At 42.8% G+C, this 11,128-nt stretch overlaps 1 protein-coding gene across 1 annotated transcript in view; it reads right to left on the minus strand.

Moving 5' to 3' along the window:
• Positions 1–11,128, minus strand: part of UHRF1BP1 (UHRF1 binding protein 1) — an 85,943-nt gene that overhangs the window by 37,061 nt on the left and 37,754 nt on the right. The window contains exons 5-8 of the mRNA XM_011945403.1: positions 8,849–9,038; positions 8,398–8,538; positions 7,796–7,966; positions 6,913–7,105 (exon numbers count right to left, since the gene is read on the minus strand). Of these exons, the coding sequence (XP_011800793.1) occupies positions 6,913–7,105; positions 7,796–7,966; positions 8,398–8,538; positions 8,849–9,038 (695 nt within the window). The remainder of the gene's footprint in view (positions 1–6,912; positions 7,106–7,795; positions 7,967–8,397; positions 8,539–8,848; positions 9,039–11,128) is intronic.

Consider the following 11,128-nt stretch of genomic DNA (forward strand, 5'->3'; position numbering starts at 1 on the left):
GTAGTCCCAGCTACTCGGGAGGCTGAGGCAGGAGAATGGCGTGAACCTGGGAGGTGGAGCTTGCAGTGAGCTGAGATCGCGCCACTGCACTCCAGCTTGGGCAACGGAGTGAGACTCTATCTCAAAAACAAAAAAAAACCAAAAAAAAAAAACAAAATAAAACTACAATGAGATGTCATCCTACCCCAGTAAAAATGGCTTTTATTCAAAAGATAGGCAAAAACGAATGGTGGCAAAGATGTAAAGAAAAGGGAACCCCTGGACACTGTTGGTGGGAATGTAAATTAGTATAACTACCATGGAGAAGAGTATGGAGGTTCCTCAAAAAACTAAAGATAGAACTACTATATGATCCAGCAATCCTACTATTGGTATTTTTCCAAAGGAAATGAAATCAGTATGCCCAAGAGATATTTGCCCTCTCATGTTTACTGCAGCACTATTCATAATAACCAAGATTTGGAAGCAACCTAAGTCAACAATAATTTATTGTACATTTAAAAATAACTAAAAGAAGCCGGGCGCGGTGGCTCACGCCTGTAATCCCAACACTTTGGGAGGCCGAGGCGGGTGGATCACAAGGTCAGGAGATGGAGACCATCCTGGCTAACACGGTGAAACTCCATCTCTACTAAAAATGCAAAAAATTAGCCGGGAGTGGTGGCAGGTGCCTGTAGTCCCAGCTACTTGGGAGGCTGAGGCAGGAGAATGGCGTAAACCCGGGAAGCAGAGCTTGCAGTGGGGCCACTGCACTCCAGCCTGGGCGACTAAGCTAGACTCCGTCTCAAAAAAAATAAAAAATAAATAACTAAAAGAGTAAAATTAGAATGATTGTAACACAAATAAATAATAAATGCTTGAGGTGATAGATAACCTTGATGTGATTATTATGTATTGTATGCCTGTATGAAAATATCTCCTGTATCCCATAAACATATAACCTATTATCCATAAAAATTAAAAAGAAAAAAGAAAATAACTTTTAAACTATTACTCATTCAGACAGTGTCAACATTTTTTCAGCACTTGATTAACTTAACGATGAACTGAATAACTTTTACAGAATTAAATAATAAAACATAAACTATTTTCTGAATTGTATATAGACATGTGGGCAAAAATAAAATAAAATAAAATAAAAATAACATAGATCAGGTGCAGTGGCTCACACCCTTAATCCCAACATTTTGGGAGGCCGAGGCAGAAGGATAGCTTGAGCTCAGGAGTTCAAGACCAGCCCTGGTAACATAGCAAGACCTCATCTCTACAAAAAATACAAAAATTAGCCAGGTGTGGTGACACATGCCTGTAGTCCCAGCTACTTGGGAGGCTGAGGTGGGAAGATCGTTTGAGTCTGGGAAGTTGAGGCTTCAGTGAACTATGATCATGCCATGACACTCCAAACTGGGTAACACAACAAGACCCTGTTTCAAAAATATAAGTAAACAAAATTTTAAAATAAAGTATTTTCATTTAATACTCAAAGTTCAAATCACAAAAGTACTGAGGATCAAACATAAGTAACACTAGCAAAGCAGCCAACGGCAACCAAAAGGCAGTTGCAGGCCACCTCTCACCATATAACTTTGAGATGGAGCAACTGATTGAGAGAAAGTCCTCTAACCACAGCCATCTGCTGGTCATAGTTTGTAACACTGATCTTCCACACATTTTGTGTATCTTCCATGAGCTCAGTCAATGCTGCTCACGTAATGCCCCAGAAAACCCAGTGAGATAAATTAAGTACTAAGGAATAAAATTTTGTCAGTCAGGTTAAACTTTATTTTTTACTTTTTAATTTTTTTAAAAAAATAAAACTCCTGGGCTCAAGCAATCTTCCCATCTCAGCCTCCCAAAGTGCTGGGATTACAGGTGTGAGCCACCATGCCTGGATGGGTTAAGCTTTAGAGGGCCACAGATGATTGTTCTATCTAAGATCCCCACTGCACCCCTGAAACCAATTTTTAATTTCCAGAATAGGCAAATATCAAAAATAGATTAGTGGTTGCTTAGGAATTCGAAATGGGGCGTGACAGCAAATGGATACAGGGTTTCTTTTAGGAGAAACAAAATGTTCTAAAATTAGATCATTGAGATGGTTATACAACCCTATGAATATATCAAAAAACACTGAGTTATATATTGTAAATGGATGAACGGTATGGTAAGAGACTGTATCTCAATACAGCTTCAAAGAAAAGAGCCAATTTTCACCTGTTTGGGGTGATATCATCTCAGCTGAAAATGCATAACCTAGGCTACTGGAGGAAGAAGGTTCCACAACCATGCTTCCTCTGCTGGAGTTGCTTAGAGCTAAAAGAACAATAAACTACATGGAATGAGCATATTATAGTATGGTGTAGAATTGGAATCAAATATAATTAACAATTATCAACATATCTAATTGTAAACACATAATCATATATGAGACATAAATGGTAAATAGTGTATATAAATGACTATAATTCTCTAGTGAACTAGTGGGAAGAGGATAGCCTGCCCTTAAAAAGAGAAATAAGGAAAGTTTTTGGCTAACAGGCTTTACCCTAAGAGAAAACAGTTAAAAAGCAGGTGGTACTCTCTTCCCTATCAACCACCAATCTTCTCTCAGAGGCCTGAAATGTGAGCTCCAGTTTGATTTTTTTCTTTTTTTTATTTTCTGGGGGAAGCCTTACTTCTATCTTTGCCATCCAGTTTGATTTTAAAAGACAGTGCTGTCCTACCTCAAGACAGTGCTGACCCCAATGACCCATCCAGTTTCCGATCATTTCACCTCTAATACCAAGGGATAGGCGAGCATGTTAGTCAGCAGCTCCAACATCCAGGCTATCATACCCTTTAATTTTAAAAAAGCAGCAGGTGTAGCCTTCAAGTAGTCTCTAGAGCAGCACTGTCCAAAGAACTTTCTGTGATGATGGAGGTGTTCTATGGCTTATAGACTATACTGAGCAATTGAAATGTGGCTAGAGCAAATAAAGAACTAATTTTAATTTTAATTAACATGAAAATGAACTTTTAATTGTAATTTTCATTTTAATGTAAATAGCTGCATGTGGCAATTTAATACCATATTAGACAGATAATTCTAAAGTAATGATATCTAATAGAAATATAGATTGGGGCTGGGCGCACTGGCTCATGTCTGTAATCCCAACACTTTGGGAGACTGAAGTGGGCGGATCACTTGAGGTCAGGAGTTCAAGATCAGCCTGGCCAACATAGTGAAACTCCACCTCTACTAAAAATACAAAAAAATTAGCCGGGCATGATGGCAGGTGCCTACAGTCCCAGTTACTCCGGAGGCTGAGGCAGGAAAATGGTGTGAACCCGGAAGGCAGAGCTTGCAGTGAGCCGAGATTGCGCCACCGCACTCTGGCCTGAGCAACAGAGCGAAACTCTGTCTCAAAAAATAAAAATAAAAAGTGAAATTAATGGTAATTATATTTATATATAATTTTATATATATATTTTTTTGGAGACAAAGTCTCGCTCTTGTCCCCCAGGCTGAAGCACGATGGTGCAATCTTGGCTCACTGCAACCTCCGCCTCTTAGGCTCAAGCAATTATCCTACCTCAGCCTCCCGTGTAGGTGGGATTACAGGTGCCTGCCACCATGCCCAGCTAATTTTTGTTTTTTTTGCTTGTTTTTTAAGTAGAGACAGGGGTTCACCATGTTGGCCAGGCTGGTCTCGAACTCCTGACCTCAGGTGATCCACCGCCCTTGGCCTCCCAAAGTGCTGGGATTACAGGCGTGAGCCACCAAGCCTGGCCAAGAATATGTATTTAAACCAATATACCCAAATGTTATTTCAACATGGAATCAATATGAAAATAATTATTGAGGTGGTTTACAGTCTTTTTTTGGTACCATATTGTAAAGTACATGGATGTGCTTTGGTCAAGGAATATGCCTAGGCAGATGCCCAGGCCAGCATGACTCAGCAAGTTTAGAGCACCGTGTAACTCCACCTGTTATCACAGCCATGTAGCCATAACATAGGAAGGCCATCCCTTGGCCTGTACCACTATTGTCTGTAAAAGGCATAACTGCCCTGCTGATGCTAAGCTCTTGGGGCTCAGTCTGGCACAGCACAGCATGGCATGGCTCTTGTGCAGGCGCTGGCGCCCAGAGAGAGTGAAGCTACTGACCCCTGTAAGGGAGACTGGCTGTCTGGCAGACAGGCAGGGGAAAGCCAGGAACTGGGTTGTGCCCAGAGGGAAAGAGTTAAGCTGCTGACCCTGAAGGCAAGGGAGAGCCACCCATGCAGCTCTCTGTATGGGGGCACCCGGAACAAGCAGTGACAGAGTGAGAGAGATGTTGATGAGAGAGCTAGCTGCTAAATAAAAGTAAATTTCACCTGCCTACCCCCCGACCCACACTGCCCCCCGGACCAAGTGTTCTTTCAGCTATCTGCCCATCCACCCACTCCCCTCAACCTCAGCATGGGCTGGAACCTAACCCTGGGCATGACATTTGGCATAGTCATGGACCTCACACATATCTTTGAAATCCAATGTTTATTTTACCTTTACATAACATCTCAATTTGAATCAGCCACATTTCAAGTGCCCAGTAGTCACATGTGGTAGGCTACTGTACTGGACAGTACAACTCCAGAAAGTCTTGACGCCCTTTCTATATTACCTAGTTATCCCATCCCCTTTCTCCCCAAATCCCAGACAGAGTTACAAGAACTCTCCCTGATCTCTGCCCCTATACCACACCTGGGTATGGCAGGCTGCGAATTATTCCCATATGTTAAAATGTCTCATCTAAAACTTCCTTAAATTCCACCAAAAAGATCAATATAGTTTAATAAATGAATGGTAAAGCTACAGTCATTCACATCTTTGTATGGATTACAGAACTCTGGCACTTGAAGAGAACAGTACTAAACATCCCTCATCAAGTGACAGGGTGAAACTCTCAATCGTGTACTCTTAATTAGGACTTCTGAAACGATTAAAAACAAAATCTAAACAAACAATCAAACCAAAAAACACCCAAAGCCTTTAGGTAGCACTTAAAAGAAAAAAACTAAACAAAATAATACTTGTTTTAGTAACAAATGAGTGAGTGGCAAATTATTTTCTGTGGTGGTAAAAACAATCTTTGTACTGTCATTGCTCCTTTCTTTCCTTTCAGAATGAGAGTAGAGGAGGGTTGAAATAACTTTAAGACCAAGGAATAGTCAAGCAGGAGAGGCAGTGCTGCTTGGTGCCCCAGAAGAAATGAATAGGCAGGTCACCCAAGGAAACTGAGTCAAGATTTTTTTTTGAACCAGGATTTCACTGTGTCACCCAGGCTGGAGTGTAGTGGCACAAATCATGGCTCACTGCAGCCTCGAGCTCCTGGGCTCAAGCAATTCTCCCACCTTAGCCCCCTGAGTAGCTAGAACTACAGGGACATATCACCATACCTGGCTAATTACTTTTTTAAAAGATGGAGTCTCACTATATTGCCCAGGCTGGTCTCAAACTCCTGGGCTTAAGCGATCCTCCCATCTCAGCCTCCCAAAGTGTTAGGACTACAGGTGTGAGCCACTGCAGCTGATCTATGGCTAATTTTTAAATTTTTTGTAGAGAAGGGTTTTGCCATGTTGCCCAGGCTGGTCTCAAACTCCTAAACTCAAGCAATCCTCTCACCTCAGCCTCCCAAAGTATTGGGATTACAGGCATGAGCCACTGTGCCGGCCAGTGAATCCAGATCTTATTATAAGGTAAACAAAGCCTTCAGAGAAGATAAGCCAGCAAGAGAAATATCTATTTAATACCACATGTAAGCATCAAAAACCAAGAGCTGATGGCAAAGGAGAGCTTAAAGGGAACACAGAGATAGTTTTGAAGAAACAAGCAGCAGTGTAATAAAACTTAATATTAGCCTATAATCAAGGTCCTCCAAATTCAGCATATTGGCTCATTTGAGCCTGACAACAACTTTTTTTTTTTTTTTTTTTGAGACGGAGTCTCGCTCTGTCGCCCAGGCTGGAGTGCAGTGGCCGGATCTCAGCCCACTGCAAGCTCCACCTCCCAGGTTTACGCCATTCTCTTGCCTCAGCCTCCCAAGTAGCTGGGACTACAGGCGCCCGCCACCAAGCCCGGCTAGTTTTTTGTATTTTTTTAGTAGAGACAGGGTTTCACCGTGTTAGCCAGGATGGTCTCGATCTTCTGACCTCGTGATCCGCCTGTCTCAGCCTCCCAAAGTGCTGGGATTACAGGCTTGAGCCACCACACCCGGCCGACAACATCTTTGGAGGTAAATGAGTGAGACATGATTTAACTCAATTTCACGAATGTGGAAACTCAAACAGGTTAAGCAGAAGATTAAGTGATTTCCCCAGGGCTCATAAAGGAAAGCAATGAGTCAATTAGTTTTTTTCATTCTGAATAAATGTAAACATATACATAATGCTAGTTGTTCTAGTATGTTGAGATTACAACATAACCTTGCTTGGGAAGAGAACGTTTACACACGATAAATATTTAAACTGATCCCAAATCTAAAAATTCTGAGGTTTCCTATAGTTGAATTTACTCACCTAAAATCTCACCCCAGTCGTTTTCAACCTCTGATAAGCATTAGGATTGCCTAAGGAACTTTGGTGAGTGGGAAAAAAAGTTTACACTGCTTGAACTCTACCACGGAAGACTCTAATTTAGAGGTGTTTGGGGAGAGGCCCAACATCTGTATTTTATTAAGTATGGCATGTGGTTCTACTGCACCCTAAAGGCTGAACAGCCCTCAAACAGGGCTACCACAGGAAGGCTGAGGCCCAAGGAATGCCTGTGATTAAGGGAAACCAACCAAAGTACTCCACAGTGTCTTTTGAAAAGAGCCTTCATCCCCAGGCTCTGCCCAGAACTAGACAGTGACGTGGACCACCCAGCCCAGGCTCAGGCCTCATGGGGTACCTGGCTCTCGGGACTGGCTATCATCACAAATGTGCAGGTCCAGGCGGGAGATGAGCAGATGGTAGGACGACTCTTTCACATCAAATTTCTCAAAGTACTGGCTGAGGCGGCTGCTGCTGCTGTTGCTGTTGCCCTGGCTGCCACCAAATGCCTGGGCCCAGGACTGCTGGGCACTGGGAGCTGGTGGAGTGATCTACATGTGACAGAGAGAGAAACAGGAAGTCCAGACCCTGAAAAGATCCTTTGTAGGCTTTCTTTAAGCTTTGGTCCAGACTGAGGAAAACCACAGTTTAGCAAGATGTTCCTTCCCTCTCATAACTGTTGGCCTAGTAGCTCACTTAGGTCTGTTTCAATTATATCACCCAAACTCCCAAAGCCGAATTATAATTAGTCTAATAACTGTTGGAATACAGTTCATAGTTCTGAATTGCCCTCCCGGCTCTCGCCCACCAGGTCTTAGTGGACTGATGCTAAAACATTTCCTCTAGGATGTCTTCCCTAAATGCTCTCTTTCAGCCTGTGTAGTGAGATGCCTCTTCTTTGTGCTCTCACGGCATATTGTTTATTCTATTACAGCATTTATCACACCATACTGTAATAACTCATTTATGGTCCATCTTTCAAGACAGTGAGACCCCCAAGGACAGGAACAAGAGGTGTATTCCATTTTTCTTCTCCAGTGGCCAGCACTGTATACTTAATACACTGGAGGTACCCAGTGAACAGAATAAATAAAAAATCAGAGGTGCAGGCAAAGCCTATGAATACCCAGAAGTAAACAACAAATTTCCCAAATAAAGTCTAGATTCCACCTACATTAGTATGAGGTAGGTCTGGCCTACTGAGTCCCTAGCACACCAAGGGTGTCTGTTTCATCTCTAACCTGTACAGGTTCAGGGGCCAGGGTCTTTCTTTGCTGGGCTGACTTCTCCATGGCTTCACTCAGTGACTCTGCATACTTCATCATAGCCTTGAGCTGTGAGTCAGTTAGCACCCAGAGCAGGTCATCCAACAGGAACATCAGCTTGGAGGATATCACATTGCAATCTTTGGTCTGAGGAAGCCACAGACAACATGGGGTTTGTTACCTTGTTCATTCCAACTTTCAAAGTGTTGCCCAATCAGTTTCAGAAGCGGCTTTTCAATCTCCAATATGTGAAAGTATCAAGCACTTTGGAGAGACAATTTCTTACAAAACTACTAAAGTTTCCTTAATTTAAAAAAAAGCAGCAATAGTCAACTGCCAGGTGCCTATGTCAGTGTCCCTATATATGGGTAAAAATTGCAGTTTCCAAAACTAAGAAAACAGGAAGGTAGAAACATTCTATTACTAGAGGATGTTGGGCAACACTGAATTATAGGCCTTTCCCCTTCAACTGCCATTCCAGGGGCCAGTAACATTCCAAACAATAAGGGAATACCAAATCCAGGCTGTCTCATAGTATAAAAGATGGAAGTTTTCATGAGGCCAGAGAACACACTTACTCTTCTTTTGAGGGCTATTTGGATCCTGCCTTGGTTTGTAATAAGCCTCAATGGAGTGGTGACTGGGTCCTGATCGCCATTGTCTGTAGCATCTGCCTCAATTCGGAGTGTTTGCCAAGTTATTTCCTTAAATGTTAAAACCTGGGAGGAGAGAAAGTAAAATCCTTAATCCTGTGAATGAAATTAACCAAGAAGCAAGAAGTCCAAGGAAAAAAGACTGGCAAAGCAGAGACTCCCAGCACTCTCAGTTGGGATCCCACCAAGAAAAAGCAGTGAATTGGGGATCCATAATTAAGGAAAGGATGTAGCAGTAACACTGGACAGAAAGGCCTCTGGGCTCCCAGGAATGGGGAACATTTGAGGAAATCCACAAAGTGGGAATAATATCCTTTAATTAGTCCGACTTTGAATCTTTCTCCATTCTCTCCCCTCACAATGACGGGGCTGTCACCTCTCCTCGGCGGGGGTCAGTGATGCGGGTAAGGCGAAGGTCACTCTGCTGCCAGTTAGGGTTGACACTATAGCCCTGGAGCTGCCACAATTCAAAAGAAGCGTGGAAGGCCTTGGAGTGAATCTTGATGGTGATAGAATTGACGATGATAAACATCCCTTCCACCACCTTTTCGGCAAAGCCGTATTCACTACAACAAATGAGGTAGACCAACAATCAGAATCATGGGAGACTTTCTGCACAGTCTTTACGCGGGATGTTTACATTATTTTATAATGATAATACAGTAGTCTTTTTTTATTTTTCTGAGACAAGGTCTCGCTCTGTTACCCAAGCTGGAGTACAGTGGCATGAGCACAGTTCACTGCAGCCTTGAACTCCTGACCTCAAGTGATCCTCTCATCTCAGCCTCTGAAATAGCTGGGATCACAGGTATGAGCCACTGTGCTTGGCTGCAGTACCTTGTTTTTTTTTCTGAGATGGAGTCTCACTCTGTCACCAGGTTAGAGTGCAGTGGCGTGATCTCGACTCACTGCAATCTTCACCTCCCAGGTTCAAGGTATTCTCCTGCCTCAGCCTCCCGAGTAGCTGGGAGCCACGTGCCACCACGCCCAGCTAATTTTTGTATTTTTAGTAGAGACAGGGTTTCACCATGTTGGCCAGGATGGTCTCAATCTCTTGGCCTGGTGATCTGCCCGCCTCGGCCTCCCAAAGTGCTGGGATTACAGGCGTGAGCCACCGCACCCGAACAGTACTTTCTTTAACTATAAATTTTTTTTAAAGAATGGAATAAAAGAGAAAGAGTTGACCTTGAAACAATCTCCCTCCTGTTAGAAAGAATAAATTGATAAATCTTTTTATAGACCACAAACTATCTAATATTTAGATAATGTCTGTGAGGGGAAGTATAACTACAGAAAAGAGACATAGGGTTTCTATAAAATCTTCAAAGACACGACAGCAAGACCTGGTCTCAAAAAAATCTTCAAAGATGGAGCATACTCTGCAAAGGTAGTGGAAAGAAAAGCAGTACAGCCAGGTGAATAAGAGGTTCAAAATCAGTCCCACCTTGACCCTGTCAAATACAGTCATCCCTTGGTTTGTGAAAGTACTGGTTCCAGGACCCCCCAATACCACCTACCAAAATCTGCTCAAATCCCACAGTCAACCCTGAGGGATCTGCATGTATGAAAAGTCGACTATCCATGTGGGTGGCACCCTGCAATATTTTTGATCTGCATTTGGTTGAAAAAAATCTGCATATGCATGGACCCCTGCAGCTCAAACTTGTGCTATTCAAGGATCAATTGTGCTTCCCAAAGAATATAGCTATACTTCCACAGTGAGAGGACAGAAATGGCAAAGGAGAGGAAGGAAGGACATAAAGTCCCTCTAGATGTGAAGAAAACAGCAATTCTTGACATGTAGGTGAAATCACTGCTTATTACAAGAGATAAAAGGAGTTCTGAAAATTCAAAATGAAAATATATATATATATATTTGGAATTTATGTCACCAAGAACTAGTATCCCTAATGTATAAAGAACTTCAAAAAACAGAGAGAAAAAAGAGCAAGAGCCTGACAGAAGTGGACAGGTCACAGAAGAAATAAATGCAAATAGATATTAAACATAAAGAGGCTGTGCACAGTGACTCACACCTGTAATTCCAGCACTTTAGGAGGCCAAGGTGGAGGATCATTTGAGCACAAGAGTTTGCGACCAGCCTGGGCAACAAAGGGAGATGCCCTCTCTACAAAAACTCTCTACAAAAAAATTTAAAAATTAGCCAGGTGTGGTGTGCATGCCCGTAGTCCCAGCTACTTGAGAGGCTGAGATAGGAAGATCGCTTGAGCCTGGGAGACTGAGGCTGCAGTGAGCCAAGATTGCGCCACTGCACTCCAGCCAGGGTGACAGAGTGAGACTCTTGTCTCAGAAAAACAAAAAGAAAAAAGAAAAAGGAGAAAAGAAAAAAACGCCAGGCACAGTGGCTCATGACTGTAATCCTAACACTTTGGGAGGCTAAAGCAGGCACATCACTTGAGCCTAGGAGTTTGAGCTCAGCCCAGCAATATAGTGAGACCTGGTCACTACAAAAAATAGAAAAAATTAGCCAGGTACGGTGGTACATGCCTTTGGTCCCAGCAACTTGGGAGGCTGAGGCAGAAGGATCACCTGAGCCTGAAGAGGTCTAGGCTGCAATGAGCTGTGATCGTGACAATGCACTCTAACCCGAGTGACAGAGTGAGATCCTGTCTCGAAAGAAAGAAAGAAAGAAAGA

The sequence above is a fragment of the Colobus angolensis genome, unplaced genomic scaffold, assembly GCF_000951035.1.
Source record: "Colobus angolensis palliatus isolate OR3802 unplaced genomic scaffold, Cang.pa_1.0 Scaffold24, whole genome shotgun sequence".
Taxonomy (NCBI): domain Eukaryota; kingdom Metazoa; phylum Chordata; class Mammalia; order Primates; family Cercopithecidae; genus Colobus; species Colobus angolensis.